Source organism: Rhodamnia argentea, chromosome 7 (assembly GCF_020921035.1).
Source record: "Rhodamnia argentea isolate NSW1041297 chromosome 7, ASM2092103v1, whole genome shotgun sequence".
NCBI lineage: Eukaryota > Viridiplantae > Streptophyta > Magnoliopsida > Myrtales > Myrtaceae > Rhodamnia > Rhodamnia argentea.
The window spans coordinates 24,085,580-24,110,203 of record NC_063156.1 but is presented as its reverse complement, the minus strand read 5'-3'; the positions used below and the strand labels follow the sequence as shown (position 1 = coordinate 24,110,203).

The 24,624-nt window shown below is 41.6% G+C and overlaps 3 protein-coding genes across 8 annotated transcripts; 2 read left to right on the top strand and 1 right to left on the bottom strand.

The window, feature by feature from the left end:
* Positions 1–4,693: 4,693 nt before the first annotated feature.
* LOC115734685 lies at positions 4,694–6,786 on the top strand. 5 transcript variants are annotated; one of them, XM_048282949.1, is made up of 3 exons: positions 4,698–5,385; positions 5,421–6,273; positions 6,310–6,786. In XM_048282949.1, exons 2-3 carry the CDS (start codon positions 5,527–5,529, stop codon positions 6,514–6,516), a joined length of 954 nt encoding a protein of 317 aa, XP_048138906.1. In that variant the 5' UTR covers positions 4,698–5,385; positions 5,421–5,526; the 3' UTR covers positions 6,517–6,786. The 5 variants fall into 5 exon arrangements, with proteins under 5 accessions (XP_030521439.1, XP_030521440.1, XP_048138907.1 ...); XM_030665579.2 differs by having other exon boundaries at positions 4,694–6,253; positions 6,290–6,786; XM_030665580.2 differs by having other exon boundaries at positions 4,695–6,255; positions 6,304–6,786.
* Positions 6,787–9,217: 2,431 nt separating this feature from the next.
* Positions 9,218–13,335, top strand: LOC115734684 (kinase-interacting family protein-like). Of its 2 annotated transcripts, XM_030665575.2 has the most exons (3): positions 9,218–9,465; positions 10,298–10,509; positions 12,272–13,335. In XM_030665575.2, exons 1-3 carry the CDS (start codon positions 9,428–9,430, stop codon positions 13,234–13,236), a joined length of 1,215 nt encoding a protein of 404 aa, XP_030521435.1. In that variant the 5' UTR covers positions 9,218–9,427; the 3' UTR covers positions 13,237–13,335. The 2 variants fall into 2 exon arrangements, with proteins under 2 accessions (XP_030521435.1, XP_030521436.1); XM_030665576.2 differs by lacking the exons at positions 9,218–9,465; positions 10,298–10,509 and adding an exon at positions 11,798–12,102 and having other exon boundaries at positions 12,267–13,335.
* A 525-nt stretch (positions 13,336–13,860) lies between these two features.
* On the bottom strand, positions 13,861–16,738 carry LOC115734686 (basic transcription factor 3). Its single transcript, XM_030665581.2, has 6 exons — positions 16,593–16,738; positions 15,100–15,167; positions 14,638–14,786; positions 14,503–14,559; positions 14,330–14,368; positions 13,861–14,243 (listed from the first exon to the last, which is right to left on the bottom strand). The coding sequence occupies exons 2-6, from the start codon at positions 15,165–15,167 to the stop codon at positions 14,050–14,052; spliced, it is 507 nt and encodes a 168-aa protein (XP_030521441.1). The 5' UTR covers positions 16,593–16,738; the 3' UTR covers positions 13,861–14,049.
* Positions 16,739–24,624: the final 7,886 nt, after the last annotated feature.

Here is a 24,624-nt window from a genome sequence, read left to right as displayed (position 1 = left end):
TACACAGTTCGGTTTTTGGACACTCTATAGCCCCCTAAACCGTGACTCCTCTTAGTGTCTCCATCTGTAGGCTCATGACCAGTCTACGTTGAATAGGAACGCTTGCATTTTCATCTTTTTCATTCCCTTGGAAGCAAACTTTGGTTTTTGGCTAATACCCATGATTTTGATTTTATCCAATCTTGTTGATAACCTTTCGAGCAATGAGCTGATGGTTAAAAGTTAATGGAGTCTTGCCAAGATTGCAGATGCTGCAGATCTTCCACTTAAGAATTTTAATCTGCATGTGTCTATCCCCTACACTCCCACATGTTGCTGTCTGCAAAAATGATACTATAATGGGTGGTGGGTTGGTTTCAAAAGGCACAGGTTTACTAAAGAAGCACCAAAAAAAAAAAAAATTGTTGATGTCAATTTGAAGGAGGGCCTGATGAATTCACAAGATAATGATGCGTGCCCTTATTTTTCCTATTATCCTGATAAACAAGTGCATTAAAGATGGATTGATCTCATAAAATACATGAAAAAGTCAAGACTGGCAAAGCCCACATACTCAACTAAGCTTAGATGCAACGGCAAGATACAAGACTTTCTTGCCAAATTCTAAAGTGCCGTAAGTCAGCAAAGCTTTTGATCCAAATTTGGTACGGAACTTGGAATTGCAAGAGCAAAAATGAAGAAGGAACCGCTCAAGTACGTGAGAGTACTTTGAATTCTCCTTGATGGAGTCAAAAACAATCCTTTGCAGGTGGAGCATGCATTTGATTATGCCCTAGCTGTTAATTATGTTCTCTGTCCCCTCAATTTCGCACTTGATTTTCCTCCCTTTAAGAAAAGAACTCACTTTCGGGCGAATGATCCAGAATTTTTTCGCTCTTCTCAATCAGATTTTAGAACCGCGGGATGCCATGCAATTACATTTATATCTCAACGTCAGTATACCTTCTCCCTTTTATTCTTCTTTCTGCGAAGGGAATTCAGCTAAATCAGTGTCCTAACATATGTCCGTATGTTCTTCCAGAAAGATCAGTTGAATATAGTCATGAAAAAATTGAGAATTCTTCTGGACGGTGCAAAAGGCGAAAATTTAGGATGGTGGCAGATGACATCGGTTTTGGATGCCCCCACATTACAAATGCTCATGCTTTTATCAATTTCACTGTGAGACAGTGACCTGACTCTAGATTCAAATTCAGGAGTGCTCCTCTGAATGTGTAGTGTCATTTATAAATGAAAGAGAAGGATCAACGAATAGCTTACTTTTTTTTTGTTATTTTGTATCCGTCTTGTATCGACGCTATTACTTCTTTTAGGTATGAAACTCCAGTGCGAAAGAATAAAAACTCGAAAGTGTTTGGTTTCCATCATAATATACGATGACAAAAGCGGTTCCCATTTTTCGGGAACTTATTCTCAAATGTGCATCTTTCTTCAGTTTCCTTATACGACTCATTTTACAGATAATGGATCATTAAAGTTGGTAACTTCTAAAAAAATTGGATGAGAAAAACTCAGACATCATCTCGTTCATTTCTAATTTAACTTTTTTAGACCAAAAAAAGGATACAAATCGTAAATGATGAACCGCTATTGGAACTTTTTTCTTATATTACAGGCTGAAGTTTTTCGCTCCAATCTCATCCTCACATGCAGATTTTATATATGGCAGTTGCATTTATGAATGCGTATAGCTCTTGAACTTGTTCGAATACCTAATCAAGAAGAACACGAATTTATCCAAAAGGGTAGTCACCGAACTCTGACCCGAAACATGGAAGAGTACGAGAAAGTCAAATCACTTTCTGGTGAGCCTTGCTGTTCGTTAAGAGTCTGGTATTCGATAATGTAATAAAACTAAAAAGAACTGATAACCCATCCTTATTTCTTCTAAGCACGAGAGTCAGTGAAAAGGTCATTAACCTAACAAAAGAGCGAAGCAAAACAACTTTGAGAAGATGGAGGCAGACACCAGAAAAAGAGAGAGGAACTGTAGCAGAAACCACGAATGACGCAACTGAGATAGCTACTTCAATCCGAAACTGGATAGAGACCCTTCTTGATGATCAAATCCCGACGAATAATACGGTGATGATTCGACGTTATGACTGATATCGTACGTCGATTGATCCATGACCCCGATACATGATGAGATTTAAAGGGCCCTAATTAAGCGAATGTGCATGCGTTTGAGACTCTCGAAAAGGGTGAAGCGTAGGATGTGCATTTCAGGCTCATTTGCTTTTATCAGTTGACAAAGTGGCAAAAATCCTAAAAAGGAAAGATTATTTAATCATAGATCGTCCATTTTGATCCCTCGAAAATGAATTATTACAATTGCTACCGCACCCGCGTCGATCGATAATATAGAAATTGAAATGAGCAATGGAAAGAGAGAGATCCGGGATTAGGGACAAGGCACTACATGTACTCCGTTTTAATTAGTTCTTTCAGCAAACCATGTTCAATATTCCACTTAGGACATTATAATCCTTTCAAAAACTACTTGTGTATATATTTGTTACACTAAGGATGTTTCTCTATAGGTCAAAAAAATGAGGAGTTTCCTGAAAGAAATAGAAAGGGAAAAAGTGTGAGAAGAAGGTTGTGGTGGTTGGGTTGGCAATGGCCAAGCTTCTCATAATTCTTTGGTTCCATGGGACTTCCCTATCTGCTCCCTGGGGTCAGACAAGAGACCCCATTTCCCCATTCTCACAATATTGGCCGTGAATGACTCTAAGATATTTTTTCCCCTCAAAATATTTTGAAATAATCAAAATAAAGTCACTGAATTTCTATATAAAGAGTCTAGGCCGAGTGCCTTAAAAAAGGGAGTCGGTCAAGACAGGCCAAGATGGTTCAATCAAAAGGGATAAGGCTCACCTAGTGACACGAGGATTCTCGCACCAGTATGGTCTAAACTATGATGAAACTTTCAGTCCAGTGGTTGGTTTAGCTCTGAACCTACGTGCCCATGACTTTGTTTCTCATATTTGTATGTGTGGATTTGGAGTCACCTCACATCAAAACCACAATTCTAGAGGCATCGACTACCTTTAGTCATTTTTGCCAAACCCAGCACCAAACAACTTTGGATCCCCTCAAAAAGTCGCTCGTTGATTTTTGAAATGGTCTTGATTCATCTTTTTTCTAGGGCGTGTAGAAGTTATGGCATGATGTTTGATTTTTTAGCAATTAATTAAGGGGAGTTTCCTATTCTAGCTTAGCATAATCAAGGTCCATGGACCTTCTCTTATCTTCACATTAGTACCCGCATTACTAAAGTCCTTTCAGTCAACGGAAGGCATTATAGTAGAAGGAAAAGTTAGCAAAGCTGTTGGTGTATATCAATCAATTATTGCAACTTTACTTTCACTAAGGCATTAGTGCTCAGAAACATTCAAAATACAGCCACCTTTTTTTTTTTCCATGAACTTGTTTTTTTTTTCACCCATTGTCGATGAATATCGATATGTTTGAATAGGAAAAAATTATCTAAAAAGTCTTAAACCTATTATACAAAAGCTAATTCAGTCCTAAACTTCTCAATTGTGTCAATTTAGTCATAAACCTTGAGATGATTTGCCAATTTAGTCATAAATATTTTAATTGTGCCAATATAGTTCTGAAATTTCTTATGATTTAACAATTTAGTCCCGATCCTTTTAACCATTTCTCAATGTAGTCCTTCCGTACTAATTATCCAAATAATAGGTTAAGGATTAAATAAGCAAATTTTCAAAAGATGTGGGACCAAATATTTACAATTGAAAGGTTGAGGATTATATTGGTAAATTGTCAAAAGATTTACAACTAAATTGACATAATTACAAAATTTAAGATTGAATCGATCGCCGTACAATAGGTTCGGGACTTTTTGGACAATTATCTTGTACAAACAGAATAGGCATTCCGCCGAGTAATCAGTGACTTGAGAATGGGGAGCTTGAGCGCAAGCAAGGTGACCGAGTTCCGAATCTCACGATCGTGAAGAGGAAAAAGAAAATTGCAAAAATCAGGAAAAAGCAAAAGTAACCCCTAGAATAAGAAATAAATGAGTTTGCATCACATAGGACAATACTTGGAAAAGTCCAAGTTCAGTCTCATCTTGACAAGAGCAACGAGCATGTACCGAGTGATAATGATGTAATTGAACCGTACAAAACATGGACGTGTCTCTATATCGACACCTTGACTTTGTCAAAAAAACAAAATGACATAATACATAGAAAAAGAAATGCAACATCCCCAAAAACTCGAGTACCCCCATCAAGGGGAACCAAAACGACAAGCCGTTGAAGCAGCATTATTAGTGCTCCATAGTGATAAGGCTGAGGAAAATTTTAGTAACACACCATTACCTGTCTTCCACTGCAATTAACATATTGTTTGTGTGGATATAATGATCGATGAACTGGTGATCTACTTCGTTATTTCCACAGCTAGAGTCACTCATTAGTGGACAACGCTGCATGTTGGAGCGGCGCTAAATTTGAAAATTTTGATTAGGTCCTTCTGTTTAAGCCTGTAAAATATGATGAATAATTTGGCTTTGAGACTTTTCTGATTAGTCAATGAACCCCACTACAGAAAAAATAGAAATTCTGAAAAATTTCCTCTTTAAACGTCGGACGCTTCTGGTATGTGGGATCCGATCGAGGGTGGGGATTTGTTCACAGAGGGAGAGAGTTGCTCGGTGTTTAAGCATCTCGCACATTTATAAAGCCCCCCACTTCCTGTCTGAGTGGTCCGCTGCTCTGGTGCAGAGCAGAGGGACAGCTTGTGCATAGTGTGTGTCTTGAGGTGTTTGGCGGTTGGTGTTGTACGGGTTCTGCAGAATTGGTTGAGTTTGGAGAGGACAAGAACATAGGTCGTATAAAGTTGCTGCTGATATGTTCTTGCTTTGCCTCTGCATGTTGCATTAGTTCATCTTCTTTCTTCTCCTGAATCTCCATTTGCTTCTTTTTGCTTTCCTTTGCCTTTGCGAGGAATCTCCTCCTTATATTGTTTTTGGAGGATTCTTGTCCTTTTTCCCTCTCTGCCCAAGAATTTTGAACTTGCTTGCAGTGCCGACACTGCAGAGGTTGTGGTTAAGGTTTACGACCTCTCTCTCTCTCTCTCTCTCTCTCTCTCTCTCTCTCTGAATTGGCTGGAATATGTCCGTTTCATCAGTTAAAGACACTCTCTCTGTGTTTGGTCTGTGAGGAATTCTCTTTTGTCTTCCTACCCTTGTTTAGTAAGTCGACCCGTAGTGTTTGGAGTTGATGAATTTTCCGGGGAAAATGGCGGTTTTTAAAGCTGTTTCAGGGCATTTAAATGCTTTCTCGTTGCTAAAACCAGACGGTGTTGGCGAGCAGATTTCCAAGTGCTTTTTCATCAGAATCTCTTGAACCTCCCTCCCTCTTATCTTTTTCTTACATCAAGAATCTTGAAGATTTCCAATACCCTTTGCTTCACTTTGGTTTTGAATTTTTCGAGAAAACCACTGTTTCAATAGCATCGACATCTATTGTTATTAAGACCAAAAGAATGGTTGATCCACATAGGAAATGGTCGCAGGAAAGGGCTACAACATTTGAGGCCGCGATCTGGGCTATCAAGATAGCACTAATCTGTGTAGGAATTGGGTCCTGCCTTATCCTGTTCAAGATTGCAGTGATCCCTTGCACATCGACCTTCCTCATCTCCACTATCCCCAGCTTCTGGAGCTCCATCAAGGCCTTCCTATACCCACCTTACATTTACATCCTCCTCCACTTCATTATCGTCGCCATTGTCGCTTCGTCCACCTTCCACCACCCGAGCCAGATCATCAAACCTGTGAAAAAGGCTCTCCTCCGCACAGAAAAGAGTCTGAATCTGAACTTTGGTTTCAAAAGTGGAGAAGATGAAGCAGCAGTCTTTGAGGTCACTGCTTCACAAGGAGAAGCCGCCAAAGAGTCTCGTCTTCAAGATCAAGAATGGAAAAATGTCGCCTTTACTCGAAATCAAGAAGAAGTGATCAAGCCAATGGCGGCGGCGGCTTCTGTCGACAAGAACGTGGACCCATCGACGGAAACTTCCGACGATGAGGCTCTCTCGGGAAAATCCGGCGAGATTACCGGGGAAACCGACGGGGAAGAGAAGGCGGGTTTGCCAAAACCCGAAGAGCCAGACGACTCGCTGGACACTGTTTGGAAGGCAATCATGGAGAGCCAGGGGTGGCCAGCGACGTGGAAGCTGAAGAAGAGCGACACGTGGGATTCACCGCCGAGGGTTGTAGTGGCGGCGGCGGCTCGGGCAGTGGCCTTGCCGGCGGCGGCGAAGGGGGCGGCGGCGGCAGGTCCTTGTCGGCGCGAGCTGCGGAAGTCGGACACGTTCAGGGAGAGGGTGGCGTCCGCAAGGGAGAAGTCGACGAATCAAGACGAATTGCACCGGCGAGCGGACGAGTTCATAAGGAAGATCAACAACGACCTGAGATTGCAGAGGGAAGAATCCGATCAGCGCCACATCGAGATGGTGAATCGCGGCGTGTATTGACCGAAAGAGCTCTTGTCAGGGCGAGTCTTATCACGGAGTTTCGGGAGGTACATTACGGGCTTCTGAATGTATCATAACATCAAGCAACTCTTTAACAAGAACTTAGTCAAGACTACTTTGTGATGTTCATGTTCATATTTCCCGTTTCTTCTGTCGTCTCTATCATCTCTCTCTCTCTCTTGTCTTCTCTTCTGTTGGGTTGCATAGATAGATGCTAGTAATGTACTCAGTCGCAGCTTGTACTATGAATGAAGTCTCTGTTTTGTTTTCTGTTCTGTCTCGTCTGAAAACGATGAATACCTCTTCGAATTTCCTTGGCTTTTCTTTCTTTTTCCATGAGAGACAGAGAGAAGCTCACTTTCAGATTCCATGGCGCATCTAATTTTGTTTGCTGTCACCTCCCTGGACTTTGATTGGGTCCAGAGAATCGTCTGGCTTTTCTATTGGGTGTTTCCCAGTTGCATCCCAATCAAATGGATTGCTCGTGCTCACTCCAACTCCAGCATAATGAAGGCAGGTTGACATGAAACACCCAATCTTTTGAATAATGCCACAGTGGGATGATCTCTTTTTTTTTTTTTCTCGTGTTTGATCATTGTCATTGCACGACAGTCGTGCGAATCTGTATTCCTGCCTTTTTTTTTTTTTTTTTTTTTGGCTTTGGACTTGGGATTATATGAAATTAGATAAAGTGGGACACTGACACTGTGAACTAAACCAATTTCATTACTTGCTTTGCCACGTAATGTAATTGCCCAATGATAAGAGCACGGTGCTATTGATATTAGATTGCGATTTTGAGATATGTCGTGAACAAAATAAACCCATGTTGGGGTACAGTTATTCTTCATTGACAGGAAGGCACAGCCGCATAGGTTCCCACTTCCCGTTGAGCCGACACGGGTTGTTTTAGGGATGGTTTTGACTCGAGCCAATAAATAGCTATTACTATATATATAACATCTCTTTGTTGTAACTAGGGGTGTCAAAAAACCCCGACTTGACTCGACCCTGCCCGACCCGAAAATTCACCTAATTTTCGGGTCGAGTGGCTCCAACTTTTTTTAACACCAATGTTTTCTTTTTAGTTTAATTTTTTTTATTTTTTATTTTTTATATTATTTCATTCTATGGGTTTGTGAAGTGATTTTGATTTCAAAAAGGAAAAAAAAAAAGGAATTTGACCCAACCCGACCCGGCCCGAAGAGTTGGGGCACATGTAATTCGGGCTGGCTTGGGCCTAGTCGAGACCCGGCCCGACCCAATCCGTTGACACCCCTAGTTGTAACATAGAGATGAGAAGTGCTAATTGTGCTAAAATTATCTATTGGATGTAGTATTAGTTCAAGGGCGAATCAAAACAAACCTTGTGTCTCAATTTCTCTTCCTCGCTTTTACTCTCTATTCCGCTGTGTTTGTACGTCTAATCCCAATAATCCATACTTAGCACATTCGATTGTGGAGCTCTGTGATGGGGTAGCTCAATAGGCGACTGATTCTTCATCGGCACCTTAAGCCGAACAATCGAGCGGCGGGTGAGCTAACATGGGAAAGAAACAGGGCATTGTTTTATTAGTTTTGTCTACTAAACGATTAGTCTAAGGTGAGTGAACAATACCATTGATCTTCCAGAAATTAGGACTATAGTTGAAACTTTACATGTACACGAGATCGACGGTCGACATGTAAAATAATTCTTTGACCTATTAATAAATCATGAGCAGACGACTAGCCCGAAGGAACATGGTATTGGACCGGGCCTTAGCCGGTTTCTTGAGAATGCTTCTCATTTGCCAAGGCCCAAAATCACTCGCAAGCCGTGGGCTCATCCGTACTCTGCCTTGAAACCATCTAACCCGCGTTAAATGACTATAAGTGAAGGGAAGCGAGTACCGAGTTCAATCTGACTTCGAGCTTGGGTAGCAATTCGACTTCGCGGGTCGTGTTTGTGTCGTGTCGGTATAAGGCTATGCTGCAAGATAGGTCGATCCGAATAGGACAAACTAATCTTATCGACACGACTTAATATGAACACAACACGAAAATTAGTTGACACGATATGGTCTCCGGAATAAAATTAGATAGTGGGTCAACAAGATAAGGCATTTCTCGTCATCCTTGATCATATGCTAAACTTCATTTTCGCCTCACCAAGAGGGTCCTCCCTCCGCCAAATCTTCAATTCTATGGTCACACGTTGGCATGAGTATACATTGTGATCCTCCTTTGTATTATCGTAAAGATGTTCAAACACGTAGCAATAAGTGAAAAAAGAAATTCAAAACGGCAAAAAAGAGTTGAAAACACATACACATGTAGCAATAGGTTTTGCAAATTCCTTTATCGAAGTACGATACATGCTCGCTTGCTTTCTTCTTCCAGTCATCCGTGGTATTTTTACTCGAAGCTAAAACAAAAGGTAAACGAGAACTTTCTTTTACAGGATCGAGAATATTGCGAAATACAAAAATCGAGAAAGTTCTAGTTATTTTGATATGTTATAATGAAGATTACATCGGCTTTTTTTTTGTCGGAAGATTACATCGGTCTATTAATCAAGATATTATCAAATATCTAATGGATAAGTTGCTCTAAATAGATCTTAATCATTTCTAACATAAACCGTTAAAAATGGCATTCCCAAGAGATAATTGAATACAATTCGAGTGCATTAATGAAACTGTCTATGGACCTGTAGCTACTAAAACCCTCTCTCTCTCTCTCTCTCACTCTCTCTCTCTCATTTTCCCTCTTGAAGCAAAGCTTTGAAAAGGAAAATGAGCAGCGCTGTCCGGTTCTGACAAAAAAGCCGCGCGACTGAGTCTCATTCTCCGGATCCTCCCCAATCTTCAGAAGATTTTCTTCCTCCTCCTCCCTTGTCTCCCTCCCTCGCCCGTAAGCCCCGAAGAGTATGTCCTCGACGCTCTTTCGACAGCGGACTTCACTACTGTGAGTTTCTTCTTCTTTCCGACAGTCGCTCCACAGTTCGTCGTTCTTTTAAAACTGTCTATTCTCGTGCAATCACATGTTATGCGTAAAGATGTTAGATGGGTTTTGTTTTTCCTTCTTCCTCGTCGCGTGTTTGCATCGTCTACTACTCTTCTACGCTCAAGAAATGAACGGAACAGAGCCAAGATAAAATTTTTAGTCATGTCAGTCTTTCAGGAATACAGAAACGTCAAGTTGAAGGAAGAGTTTAGTTCAATCCAGTTTAATTTTCTGATGAGAGAGAGAGATGGGACAAAACAGGTTCAAGGTTTTTTCTTTTCCTTTCACTTTTCTTTTTGTGTTTACAGAGTATGAAAATTATTGGCATAGGGATGTCAGAAGGAACTGTTTCAACGCCGTGAATGTTCAGAGTTTTGCATTCCTTGGCCAAAATTTAACCTCCCCTTCCCTCTCTCGAGGTCTGCGTCGTCTTCTTCCCCCATCACACGTACAAACACAAACGTCTCTTGTCAAGCTTCCCATTTACGCATATCTGCACTGTGTGGGACGCTGTCTCCACTGTCGTTGCACGGCCTTTTCCTAGACATCTCATTCATTGCCCTACGTGCCCTGCGATGTCCTTAAAAAGGACAAGACATTGGAAACCCGTAGAGTGGTAGACCTGCGGAGGGAAACCAAATAATGAGACTACGATTTTCTTGGCAAGAATTGATTTTTTTGTTTTTTTTGTTTGGTTGATGTGGTGCGTGGTCTTTGGAAAGTGTTTTGAAGTTTTTGGAAAGCAATTAAAATTGGGATCTTATGGTGGACGTGGGGTTGTCTTTGGTTGAAGGGATTTGAACAGGGAGGGTCCTTACGGGGTCCAGCAGAGAGAGATGTTGAAGCAGCTGGACAAGGGAGAGGAGAGAGAAGGAGAGAGTGGCGTTGGTGATTTTTGTGCTATTTCCAAGACGGAGATGCAGTCATCTCCTCCTCCTTCACTGCCCTCAAGAAGCTCCACCACCACAACCCCCACGCCTTCATGGCTCCTCTCCTCCATTGCAGGTAACTTTGACTGGCACCCCATTGAAACTTTGACGCAAAACCCATGTTCGTTTTCACATGTTGATGAAAATCATAGTTATTGTTGCAGTGCTCATTGTTCATGCAAGTATCAGCCTCTCTCTCTCTCTCTCTCTCTCTCTGGGTTTTAAGTTCGAAATGCTTTTGGTCTCTCAAGCTGGCTTTTTCTCCGAAAGCCATATCTAAGAACCAAATGATTTCAAAATGCCAACTTTGCAAACTGAAACTGCGTCGCGACATCTGAGAAAAGTAAAAGGCGATGGTTGCTTGGTACTCAGAAGAGATTTGCATGTGTTAACCCTACGTGAAGTGTAATTGCTGCTTAAAAAAAGGCGTCTCTTCTTAGGTTTGTCAAACTTAATTTCAAATTATTGCTTTATAGAGTGCTTCAGCTGTGGAAAGCATAGTCTTTTCGTAAGGCTGAACTACTGTTTAGAGTGGGTTGACTTATCCAAGAAGCTCCTTTAAATGTGGATTTCCTTGTAGCTTACTTCTGTTCTTTCTAAGTCATACTTAATGATTTCGCAAACACCCAGAAACTATTGAATTAATTAATTTAATCCCCACTTATAAATAATCTAGATTGTAAATATGAATACATAAAGGGGAGCTTTTGAGTAGGATAAAATGAATTTACAACGGTGTCCATGGACGCAGGAACAAGTTACCTCATGATGGGTTCCTTTCCTACTGCCCACTGTCTTCTTCTGTGTCAGTGTCTCGTCCCTATGTACTGTTCATGGCATTATAAGCCCCTCCCTTGTGTTTTTGAAATTTGAAACTACAGGCAAAAAAATGGAAAAAGAGAGAGGAAAGAATCTCTTTGCTCTGCTTTGCCCTGCTTCCTTGCTTGCTTCACTTTCCAAATGCTGGAAAAAAGGAGAGGAAAGAATCTCTTTGCCCTGCTTCCTTGCTTGCTTCACTTTCCAAATGATCTCGTGGTTGGGATTCGCTGACGGCGACCTTTCTCCGATTTAGCTCGATTTCGAAACTCGGAATTCGGATTTCGAAAGAAGAATTTCCATGCAAAAATTGTGGAGAAGTGGTACACCAGGACAAGCTTGTAATAAATGTCCTTCTGGGCCCCGGAGGAAAAAAATGGTTGGACTTTGATGTTACGGTCCGAGGCATACTTGACGTGTGGACTTGACGCCGTTAAAAGCATAATTCGACGAACAAGAGCAGAGGGACCAAAACTAAAAATGAAAATATAGGGTTTATTGAGGCAATTTTGGAAAGTTAGTATTACACCTTTTGGGTGTCAATCTTAATTGTCTGAAACAAACGATGTCGATCTGAAAATTCCAAAGCTCTCGAAGTTGGAAATCAGATTTCGTTTCTTGGTTGTTCTGTACGTAGCATTGAATTATTTCAATCCTACTATGGTGCTGTACTGCAGCATCTTCAGGAATTTGTCCTTATTGGCTAATTATTGAGTCCTGTGAGAGCAGAATGCTGCAGGGTGTAGCATGTTGTGTGCCCATATGTTGGCTACATTAGGAGACATAGCATGAGACATTTCTCATTATGGCTTCTGAAATGGGTTGATGATTTGAACCGGATAAAACTTGGTTAAGATTTCATCTTCAGGTTGATTTTTTTTCACTTTAGTGTTGATTATGGTTGTCGATCAGAAGTCTCGGATGCCTAATCAATGCTGAGACTTGTGTCTCAAATCGTTAGTTTGCAGTAATGTCCCGTGATGTTCTTCTCTATTCTCACTTAGAGCTTGATCCTGTTGTAGATCTGGATGAAAAAATGGAAGCTGCACTCGGGGACCCTGACGAGGACGGAAGCGGCGACACGCTGGTGAAACGTGCCGAATCCTACTACCAGAAGCGTCCTCAGCTCATCGCGCTGCTTCAAGATCTGTACAAGTCCTATCTCTACCTATCCGATCGTTACATCCGAGCCCTCTCCAGAAACAAGAATCGCACTCACGCCCGACAGTCCTCGCATGTGTCCGCCCTAACCGACCACGACTACTTCGAGAATGACAAGGAAGAGGACTGCTGGGCGGTCCAGATTGATTCCTCAGATGCTGAGAGCTCGCTCTCATACCAGAATCCCCTTCCACTGGCCAATCTTGGCTATGTAGCGTGTCTTGATGCCTTAGTAGCTGACCTTGTGATCAAGAACGTGGAGTGCGAGATCCTCTTGGATGAGGTGTCCATCTCCGAGCAACGATGCAACGACTCGTCGAGGAAGATTGAGCTGCAGAAGAGCCTCCTCGAGGTCCTAGAGTCCGAGAGGATGATATTGCTCCACGAGAATGCGAGGTTGGGGTACAGAGTGAGCGTGCTGGTGGAGGAGAACTGCGAGCTGGCTTCGGAGTCCGTCTTTGTCAAGAGGAAGGCGGGTGAGTTGGCCCAGTGCATGATGAAGATGAGGGAGGACCAGAGGGTGTTGCTCCTGAGCCGCAAGATTGAGGACCTTCAGGGGCAGATATATGGCTTGGAGAAGCGGAACAAGGAGTACTACGAGCAGCTTGTGAAGAGGGATCAAGAGGATCACAAGATCGATGCTAAGAAGAAGAAGAATGGCGGCGAAGTAACTCTGGAGGCTTGCCTTCCAATCGGGAAGGTCAAGTTGATGAAGAATGGCAACGAGAGTGTGAAGGGTGATGGCGAGAAGAGGGTGACCAAGTGGTGGGAGAGGGTGAAGAACATGGACATATTCATGTGCGGGATGCAGACAGATATCAGCTAAAGTTGATGCACGCCTTTTGCTATCTTTGTTCAGCCGAAGTGAGATGAAACTATAGCATCATCAATAGTTCTGGACTTGCCCACGGTTATGTGTTGCTTTTCCTTTTTGAAGGTTGTTTTGGTGGCAGAAACATCGTTCTAACGTCTCCTCGTATAGTGTAAGAGACTTGGTTGGGAGAAGATTCACGTTGTCAAAAAGTTGTTAAACTTGTGCAAAAGGCAACCATGTTCAAGGTGTCTAATCTAAGTGTAGTAGATGGCAGTTGTGAGTAATGCCTAGTCTTTTGCTACATTAGAATCTGCAGAGAACGTTGTTTCCAAGTTGGTTTGGAAATTCTCAGCGTGTATTATGGTGAGAGTATATTGTTATATTTGAGAAGTTAAAATGCCGATCGGCCTCGAGTAAAACAGAGCAACAACAGTCGGGACCGATGTATTTCCAAATCTCTGTTAAGCAAGCAAACAGCCCGAAGGGTCGGTCATTCCTCAGAGCAGCATGGAACATGTGGTGCTCAGGAGATGGAGCATCCAATATGATTTAAAAAGGTAAAGCTAAGCTAGATATAAAACTACTGCTTACTCTTTACGATAACATAGAACTCAGAGACCTAAAGGATCCGCAACAGAAACGCCGATACTTGATCTACCCAGACAAATATTCAGCGATTTGAGTAAGAGGACTGCTCAGATTTCACAAGGCTCGCGAAAATAAAACAGTTCGTTAAAAAGGTAAAATGGAAAGACAGACAAAATAGAGAAAATAAGGATTTTAATAGCACTACAAGTATTGAAATGACAATAACAATCCCTGTCTCTAGGGGGCCTGGGTAGCCTGAGTCGCCTGACCCTCTTCAGCGGCAGCCTCAAAGGTCTCGCCAGGTACAAGCTCGGGGACTTCGTCGTCATCGTCATCCTGCGTCACAGTGGCACCAGAACCAGTGGCCGCACCAGGTGCCTGCTTCTGGAATTGCTCTGCCAACTTCCTCAGGTTGTCCAAGTTATCAGGACCTGCATTATCTCCCCCAGGGAAAATTAAACACACAGAGACACAAAAGCAAATAAAACATCTGTTAGTAAGAGAACACAAGCATTACCTAATTGGTTGATGATGCCAGGGAGGATATCCTGTAGCTCTGCACGTATGAGGAATTAAAGTCAAAACACATGTCAATACCATGTGTAAAACTCTGGCATTTTCAAATCCCATGAAATATTCTAAGATAAAACTATAATACAAGCAAAGCAGGAGAAAAGGAGAAATACGTACTCTTGGTCTGAGGAGAACCACTAACTACCCAGGTATTTGCAGCAATAGAAGCTTGAACTGCATTCCCAAAGTAGAATATCATTACTCGATCCTGATGAAACATTATTTGAGTTTGCACTATGAAAAGTATCTCACCTTTGGGATTCAGAAACTGGATAACTACATCATCCTTGAAAATGTTAACTTCTTCAATCGCAGGGATGGCATTCACCCCAATCCTTTTCAGGGTGCTTTGAAGCCTTTTATCATCTGTCGTGGTGGTCTTATGGACAGCCTTCTTCTTTCTGCAGTTGAGACCACCAAATGAGTAATGACAATCAGATGGCATCAGATCAGAGATCTATACAACCAAGCCACAATCCAATGAAAATGCATATTAAAAATCCTATGAGGAAGGAGACCCTGTCAAAAAGAAAGGAGATCCTCTCTGCATGAGACAAACATAAAGTAGCATTTTCCTAAACTCAATTAAAAAATTCAAAACTTATAATCTGCCAAATGCATGTGAGATGCAAAAGAAACCGCCGTATGCTTGTAGACCCAGATTGAGAAAATTCATAGAAACATCTGACTTATGAGTAGGACCAACTTCCAGACCTTCTCACAGTACCCTTTCCACCAGTGCGGACAGAACCCGCCATCTTCATAAGCCTCTCCCTATTCATCTGCAGGGTAAAGAAGGGCTAAGTAACAGTAGAACTACTTCAAAGCCAGAAACTCGCATAATAGAAGTTGATAGAATTGTGGAAAGGACTGCACAAGAATCAACAAAACACCAAATACAGAATTACTGGAGGACCCAAAAAACCCAAATATAAAGGATAGAAAGAATAATGGCAACGCAGACTGTAAATTAAGATCTCAAATCCAACAGCATTCTCTTCCAAAAACCATTCTACTTTGGCCAGTACATACGAGGACGTGCAATTTCATGAGCAAGTAATATATAACTGCCAAATCAGTTCTTAAAAAGATGACAATGTTTCTCGTTCGTTGCCCATTTACTAGTTAGTAGTTTTCATGACTTTCAGCTAGGAACAGGATACAAACTCCACTTTCATGAAATGCTATAGCCAATAAGCTAACAACTACGAATTACTTAAAACAAAAGACAGCTATAAGAAAAGCCTCGAAAGCAAAAACACAATATCATGAAATGCTATAGCCAATAAGCTAACAACACTCTGCCTCTAACAGTAAACCACTAAAAACTTTTTAAACAAAGCCAGATGAGGATAAAAGGCAACAACTTAAATATGTAAAGTCTACATCATTTAAATTGAAAACGCGGCCTAAAGTCTTAGACTAATCATATATAGCAACCTTTGCAAAGGGACTGCTTAGACACAAAAACAATTATGTTGAACTTCTACCCGCTCTAAACATCACAGAACATGCCACCCTCGCTTTGACACATTTAGAATGCTACCAATTGCAGATCATATTTCAGTTTCCCAATGCCCAAAACGTCATTACGGCCCCTACAACAAACTCTTCTTCTACTGAGCAATAACAGCTGACTCCATGCCCACAAATATAAAGCACCTCCATTGCATCAATCCATCCAAGTTCAACCCACCCACTCAGCCACAAAGCAAACAAAATATACAATAGGGGACGCAAGGCTAACTGCGTTTGTTACCAGCTGAATTACTCTTTGCATTTTTATTTTCCTCACATTCACATTACATACTTAACCCAAGAAGAAAAATATCTAATACTCGAGCCAAAGTGCTCGTCTTCCTCCACAGATTCCGCATCAACCAAACAAATGAGCAAGGCAAAGTGCTATAAAGAGACGATATAGAGCCTACACACGCTTCCGACAACAAAGGCCCTATACACACGATCAAAGACCAAACCCATAAGACCCCCCAATCTCCAAAAATCTCCAAATAGAAAGAACAAGACAACAACAGCAGGAATGCAAAAGATATTCCAACAACCCAGCAATCAGAAGTCAAAACCCTAATCACAGATCGATTAACGACTCAAAAGGATACCGATCGACAAGAATGCGCCAAGAACACACGAAGGTCAAAAGCAACGAAGGCAGAGTCAAATTCGAGGTGAAAAGGAGAAGTGTGCACCTTCGTTAGGGTTTTTGGGTCCGACTGAGGAAGAATGAAAGGGGGGGTTTTTGGGGGGGGAGAAGAAGATAAGAGAGAGCGAGACTCCTCAGACGGCGCTCGCTTTACTTTATGGATTGCCCTTCACTTCCCAGCAAGGTTTCCGACTGCTCCGTCCGATGTCTTTACTGTGATCGGACGGCTGAGACGGGGGCCGCGCGGGACACGTGTCCTGATCGTGCTGGTCCTTGTGAGTTGGTATTGCCCAAATAGGTGCCACGAGTACACTCGTTTAGTTAAAATGCAAAGTTCACTCTGTTTAGATCTAATGGTCCGTGTAATGGCAATTTAATCATTCTACATCCTTCTTATACGAAAACTTTCCAAGGCTCGCCTCATGACATCCAAGTTAAGAGGGATAAATTGAACAAGTATAGGCGTCCCCTATTGAGATGTACTATTTAACCTAAATTAAGATTATCTGCTAAGAATTACGGTATAGTAGTTTATGAATGTCTTTGTGATGGATTTGATTTTACGAAAGATGATGAGAACGTGAACTCAAAACCATTTACTTATAAATTCGTGTGGACCAAATGAAAAATCCCTAAGAAATAAATCATTCTTGAGCTACAAAACTAATTTATCTTCTCGCGCGTATTGCTTTGATGTCCATTTCGTTTGAAACATATGTTCATCCTCCATTCGCTGCAGTTATTTTAAAGCTATAGGTAAATTCACGTGCCTCAAATCCGAGATAATATCCAGCATATTGTTATTCAAAAATTATTTGAAAATTTCAGTGATTGTAATGTATATACTGGGTCGACAATGCTCCTGTACTACTACTAATAATATACATGTTGGCCGGGGCAGCGGTGAAGCGCACAAGTTGCAAGTCCTACAAGACCGGTAATGCGCGAGTGGATTGTTATGTTGCTGATGTTGGTCGGACAAGTGCATTGTCGGTGAACATGCCCGAAATCGATCCAGCCGGTTACATTTCCTCCGCCGTTTAGGATCTTGTCGTCGTCCGTTATGGCAGAGTTTTTTTGGCCGGTGAAGCTCCGGAGAGCTGCTTTCGGTAAATGCCGCCGCCTCAGAAGTGAGCGAAGAAACCGCAAGTGCCCGTCCGGCACTTTGCCTTTAATATTTCGAAATGCGCCCTGCAGAATCGGTCGATAATTCAGCATCATAATCATAACAATCACAATCCAATCCAATGTCGATATACATTTCTCTATGGCTATTCGCACACCGGTTTATCTGAACATCTTCACAATGATTAGAGCTTTCACTAAATGAAGCTATAACATGAAACAAGGGCTTTTTTTCAAATTGCATACAAAAAAATTTTTATTTACCATTTTAGGGGAGAGAAAACTTATTTGCCGTTTAGGGGTCCGCTCGGTAGTCTTATTGCCGAGCGGAACCCGCTCGGCGGTCATAACGCCGAGTGGCCGCTCGGCACCATAGGTGTCGAGCACATGTCTTGCTCGGCATTCACGGTGCCGAGCAAGACAGCAAACAGAGATAGCGGTTTTGCTCTCTCCGCACCGTGTCTTATTTTTTTTTTTTTTTTTTGCACGCTTTAGTGCGGAGCAGAAATTCAACTCGCACTAAAGCATGCGGTGCGGAGCGAGAATTCCGCTCCGCATTAGTGCATAAGCGGAATACGCTTTCGCTCTCTCTCTCCACTAAAGCGTGCGAGCACTTGGAGAGAGAGAGAGAGAGAGAGAGTGCGGGAGGATCGTGGAGAGAGAGAGAGCGCACTGCTCTCTCTCTCTCTCCACAGTGGGTCTTGCTCGGCACGCACAGTGCCGAGCAAGAAAAAAGCATGCAGAGAGCAGAATTTCTGCTTTGTTCGCATCTTAGGCCCCTACCCGCTCGGCACTAATCGCCGAGCGGGTAGGGGCCCCTACGGCGCCGCCTTTAATCAGGCGCGGGCAGACGACGTGACCTTGCACGAGTGCTACTGAGCCTTCGGCTCTGCTTTAAGCAAAGCCGAAGGCTCTCCGTTGATAAGCTCATCCACACAGAAGCTCATCCACACAAAAGCTTCATTCTCTGCATTTCGCTCCTCCAAGGAAGTTCATCGCTCCTTTGCATTTTTGCGTTTCGCCTCTCAGAAACTCATCTCTTTCTACAAATCGCCTCCTCTCAGAAGCTCATCTCTCCTCTGCATTTCGCCTCTCCACAGAAGCTCAACTTTGCACTGCATTTCACCTCTCCACAAAACCTCATCCCTCTTTTGTTGAAGCCTCCTTCACAGAATCTCCGATTTTAAGTGATCCGAATATTAAGTGAACAGTGTGTGGAGTCCGTTGGGAGCCCTTCCCTCGCTTTGATTAAGTTCGGCGAGATTTGTTCTTAATATCCCGACCAAGTTTTAATCAGATTCTCTAAGACGTCATTTCTTGTTTTCTTCTATATAGCTCACGAAGATTTTCTCATATCCCCTCTCCTCGGGTGCCTTTATTGATATTAGGGTTTTATTTTATTGCAAATATTTTTGTCATGTTTAAATTAAATTGGGACTTTTTTATTTTTGCGGAAGGCGAGAGAAAAGCAAAGCCGACCTTCTTACTAGTTTGAGGTAAACCTTGTTATAGTTATTTTTTGCAGTTTCGTAAGTATTGTTTTATTTATTTAATTATTATTTGTAGACTGAATAGTTGTAATGTTTACGATTTGTGGTAAATAAAAAAAATGACCATAATCTCATAAGAACAAATTTTGAGGACTCATTTTTGCAACTACGTCCACATATTTATTTTGACGATTTTCAAATTTTAAAAAAGAAAATTAGGAGTGTGAAATGATTTTTTGGACAGATTACATAGTTAGAGATTGGCTTCTTTTTGGGGCTTTTTCAAGATTGCATAAAAAAAAATTTTATTTACCAAATAAGGGGAAAAAAAACTTAATTACCTTTTAGGGGTATGCTCGGTAGTCTAGGTGCCGATCCGAAAATTTTTTTTTCGAACCGAGAAGCGGGGGCGGGATTTGACCCGGTCCGAAAAATATTTTTTTAATAATTTCAAAATTCGGATAATAGAAAATTACAAAATACAAAATGGATTAAAAATAAAGAAAAATCATAAAGACTTTAAAAAAAATGAAGGAAAAAAATATTAAGAAATTTCAGAAAATGGGAAAATAGCCACAATGAAGTGGCCATAGATTATTTTGGCCGGTGATTTAAAAAAATGACGATTTTGCTCTTCCGGCAAATTGTCTCCCAAAAAAATTCAAAAAAATCTCAAAAATTAGGAAATGGCCACAATCAACTTGCCATGGACGATTGACGGCATTTTGGCCGAGGAATTTTGAAAAATGACGATTTTGCCTTTACGGCAAATTGTCTCCCATAAAATTCAAAAAAAAAATCTCAAAAATTAGGAAATGGCCACAATCAACTGGCCATGGACGATTGACGGCATTTTGGCCGATGAATTTTGAAAAATGACGATTTTGCCCTTCTGGCAAATTGTCTCCCAAAAAATTCAAAAAAAATCTCAAAAATTAGGAAATGGCCACAATCAATCGGCCATGGACGATTGACGGCATTTTGGCCGACGAATTTTGAAAAATGACGATTTTGCCCTTCCGGCAAATTGTCTCCCAAAAAATTCAAAAAAAATCTCAAAAATTAGGAAATGGCCACAATCAACTGGTCATGGACGATTGACGGCATTTTGGCCGACGAATTTTGAAAAATGACGATTTTGCCCTTTTGGCAAATTGTCTCCCAAAAAATTCAAAAAAAATCTCAAAAATTAGGAAATGGCCACAATCAATCGGCCATGGACGATTGACGGCATTTTGGCCGACGAATTTTGAAAAATGACGATTTTGCCCTTCCGGCAAATTGTCTCCCAAAAAATTCAAAAAAAATCTCAAAAATTAGGAAATGGCCACAATCAACCGGCCATGGACGATTGACGGCATTTTGGCCGACGAATTTTGAAAAATGACGATTTTGCCCTTTTGGCAAATTGTCTCCCAAAAAATTCAAAAAAAATCTTAAAAATTAGGAATGGCCACAATCAACTGGCCATGGACGATTGACGGCATTTTGGCCTACGAATTTTGAAAAATGACGATTTTGCCCTTCCGGCAAATTGTCTCCCAAAAAATTCAAAAAAAATCTCAAAAATTAGGAAATGGCCACAATCAATCGGCCATGGACGATTGACGGCATTTTGGCCGACGAATTTTGAAAAATGACGATTTTGCCCTTTTGGCAAATTGTCTCCCAAAAAATTCAAAAAAAATCTCAAAAATTAGGAATGGCCACAATCAATCGGCCATGGACGATTGACGGCATTTTGGCCTACGAATTTTGAAAAATGACGATTTTGCCCTTCCGGCAAATTGTCTCCCAAAAAATTCAAAAAAAATCTCAAAAATTAGGAAATGGCCACAATCAATCGGCCATGGACGATTGACGGCATTTTGGCCGAGGAATTTTGAAAAATGACGATTTTACCCTTCTGGCAAATTGTCTCCCAAAATGACGATTTCGCCCTTCTAGCAACCGGCCCTTAGGCCTATACTAAGACATTTATTTCATTTGATATATTGATAGTAGGTATGTTAATTTGATAACGTATATGGGACAATATTTAGGAAATTGTAGTTTAGAAATAATTTCTAATTTACTCAGAATGTCGTCTACATCTTTTGCGATTGTGCGTTGGGGAGGCACAATAGTACGAACCGAATATGGAATTGATTACGAAGGCGGACAATCTACCATGTTCGGGATGGCAAATATATCGACATTTGATGAGTTACGTGTGTCGATTGAGAGCGCTTTGAATATAACAGAAACCAAGTATATTCAAACAAGTGGTGTATAGATATCCGTATGTAACAGGCAATTGTGTTACATATGACATTACGGAGGTCCATGATGATGCCACGATTACGATGATTCAGCAATTTGCACTTCAGGCTGGTGGTACGGGGTTCTTGCGGTTCTATGCAACCGTAGCGGAACATCAATTGAGAGATGATTTCGCGGAGGAAGCTTCGAATGTTGGTGAAGATGATGATGGTCTACATAATCGATACGTGCAGGCCAATGATAATGCTGATAATGCTGATGATGATGATGATGATGATAATGCTGATAATGCTGCTGGCGATAATGATAATAATGCTGATAATGCTGCTGATGATGATAATAATGTTGATAATCTTCTTTGCTGGTGATGATGATGATGGTGATGAAGAAGATGATCCTTGGATCGACTCCGATGACAATGACGAAGAAGATGTCGGATGTGAGAATATGGAGGCTTACTATAATACGCGATACAACAATCCCATTTTGCCGTTGGTACATCCACCGCCTTATTCAGAGATCGACTTTGACATGATGCAAGACGACACAAGAGCCAAGCCGGGCCGTATGCTATTTGATCCATCAAAAGAATTTGATGTTGGCATGTTGTTTCCATCACGGGACGCTGGTGCGGTTGGTCGCGAAAGAGTACTCCCTTAGGAGAAATCAAAATTTTCGCGAGTTATTTGACAAAGAAAGACGAATATGTGATAAAGTGTGGCAATTCAAATGGACCGTGTGGTTGGAGGCTCCGCGCGATTGCTAAATCGGGTGGCATGTTTTGGAAAATAAGTAAATATAATGGGCCACATACATGCAGTTCTCCGCAAATGTCACGGGATCATCGGCACCTTGACCAAAAGTACCTTTGCAGCCAAATAGAAGCAATGGTCGCTGCCCAACCAGATATCAAAATCAAGCCACCGATGGCGGAGATTCAAGATAAGCCGCAATTCGAACCTACTTACCGTAAAACCTAGAAGGCCAAACAAATGGCGATCGCCGGACAATTTGGAGATTGGGATGAATCATACGGTAGGTTGAGGACGTGGATGATCGAAATGAAGAGTCGGAATCCAGGTTCACATTTTGTGATCAATGATCATATCAACCTAGATCAGGGCTGCACGGTTTTGAACCGGATGTTTTGGACTTTCAAGCGGACGATTGAAGGCTTCAAAAGTTGTCGTCCCGTGATTTTTGTTGATGGTACATTTTTGTACGGAAAATACGAAGGAACCCTCCTTTGTGCGGCCTCCCTTGATGGAAATAATCATATTTTCCCGCTGGCATTTGCTGTAGTCCATCGGGAAAATGTTGATAATTGGACTTGGTTTATGAATCCATTGCGGAGATATGTCACTAGGAGAGATGATATTTGTGTAATATCAGACAGACATATCGGTATTCAACGAGCAATGGAGACAACACGGTGGCGTCCTCCACATGCCCACCATAGATATTGCATTCGGCACATTGCCGGCAACTACAACAAACACTTCAAAAATGCCGAAGGGAAAAAATTTATTCGGACGGCAGATAAATTCTCGAATTTGTAAATTTTAAGAAAATACATATGGAAAAATTTGAGTACAAAGTACTAATTAATGTTGTCTTGTACAGCTTACGCGAACCAACGTCGAAAGTTCGACCAATTCATGAGCCAAATTAGGGAGTTTGATCCGGCCCACATGCATGGTGCGATCAGATTCCAAGAGAAAAATGGACAAAGGCTTATGATGAAGGGAGGAGATATGGATCGATGACGACAAATTTAGTCGAATCGGTCAACGGGATGTTGAAGGGTTTCCGTGATCTACCAATAGCAGCCATGGTCGACAAGATATTCTATCGGTTGGTGCACTATTTTGATACGAGAAGAACAATGTATAGGATGCAGAAAGACAACCAGTGGAAATATACGGAATTTGCCGGTGTCACGCTCCCGAAGAACAGTCAAAAAGCAAATAGGCATGTCGTCACGTGTTTCGACTACGATAGAGGCGTTTTTGAAGTGACAACTGGACGTGACGCATCCAGAGGTTCAGGGGGCCACAAACACATAGTGCGCCTACACTTGAGAACGTGCACATGTGGGAAATTTGAAGGATTGAAAATCCCATGTTCACACGTCATGGCAACATGTCAAGCGTATGGCATTGATTACGAACCATACATAGATGAATTCTATACTTTAGAGAAAACCCTTCAATGCTATCGGTATATGTTTAATCCGTTGGGGCATCTTCATTACGAGCTTGAACCTGAAGAACCGCCATTAGTGCCGGACCCGAGTCGTATTCGGAAGAAAGGAAGGCCCCGTACATCACGGATCCGGAATGAGATGAATCGGAGAAGCGCGAGCGATGGCTCTTCGCGAAATCATTGCACACACAGCGGAAAATCAGGGCACAATAGGAAAACTTGTGCACATAGATCGACCGGAGAGTAGATCATACTTGCTCGATCCTTATGTATTTCATTCCTATGTGTTGTAAGGATGATCGTATTTCTATGTTATAAAATCTCTTTGTCTTCTGAAGTCATCAAATGAATATCTTCATATGGGAAAAAAATTGTATCATGAAATAATTTCTATGTTATAAAATAATTTCTATCGTTGTATCGATCCCGGGAAATCAACGAATAACGGATGTTGGCGCGTAAAAAAGACACGAGGCGTGACAAGTATCATGAATTTTTGTAATGTTATAATATCACAATTGCACGATATTTATTCAGTTTATGTGTTTCATGTTATATATACATATGGGAATTTGTTGTAATGTTATAATATCACAATTGTGTAGATATGGCACGTAGTACTTACATTCAGCCGGGCCCGGAGGATGATTCACTACTTGCTGGGCGGGCCGGACATAGATCTCGGGCTATATGGGACGCTAAGGTAATTGAAGATTTTTCAATTGATCTGTACTTTGTAACAATATCATCAAAATTGCCACTAACTGTTCATGTTACATGTCACGGATACCTCCGACAGAAGCCCTTCGATGTCGGCGAGCGATGCTACACGTAGGTGATCTTGATCCGCGGATAGTCCCGTATCTGCAAGCTTCGGGGATTTTTGGCATTTATATGATGGGATTCGTGCAGCTGGATTGGCACTTAATTACTGCATTGGTCGAGCGGTGGAGGCCCGAGACCCACACCTTCCATATGCCGGAAGGTGAATGCACT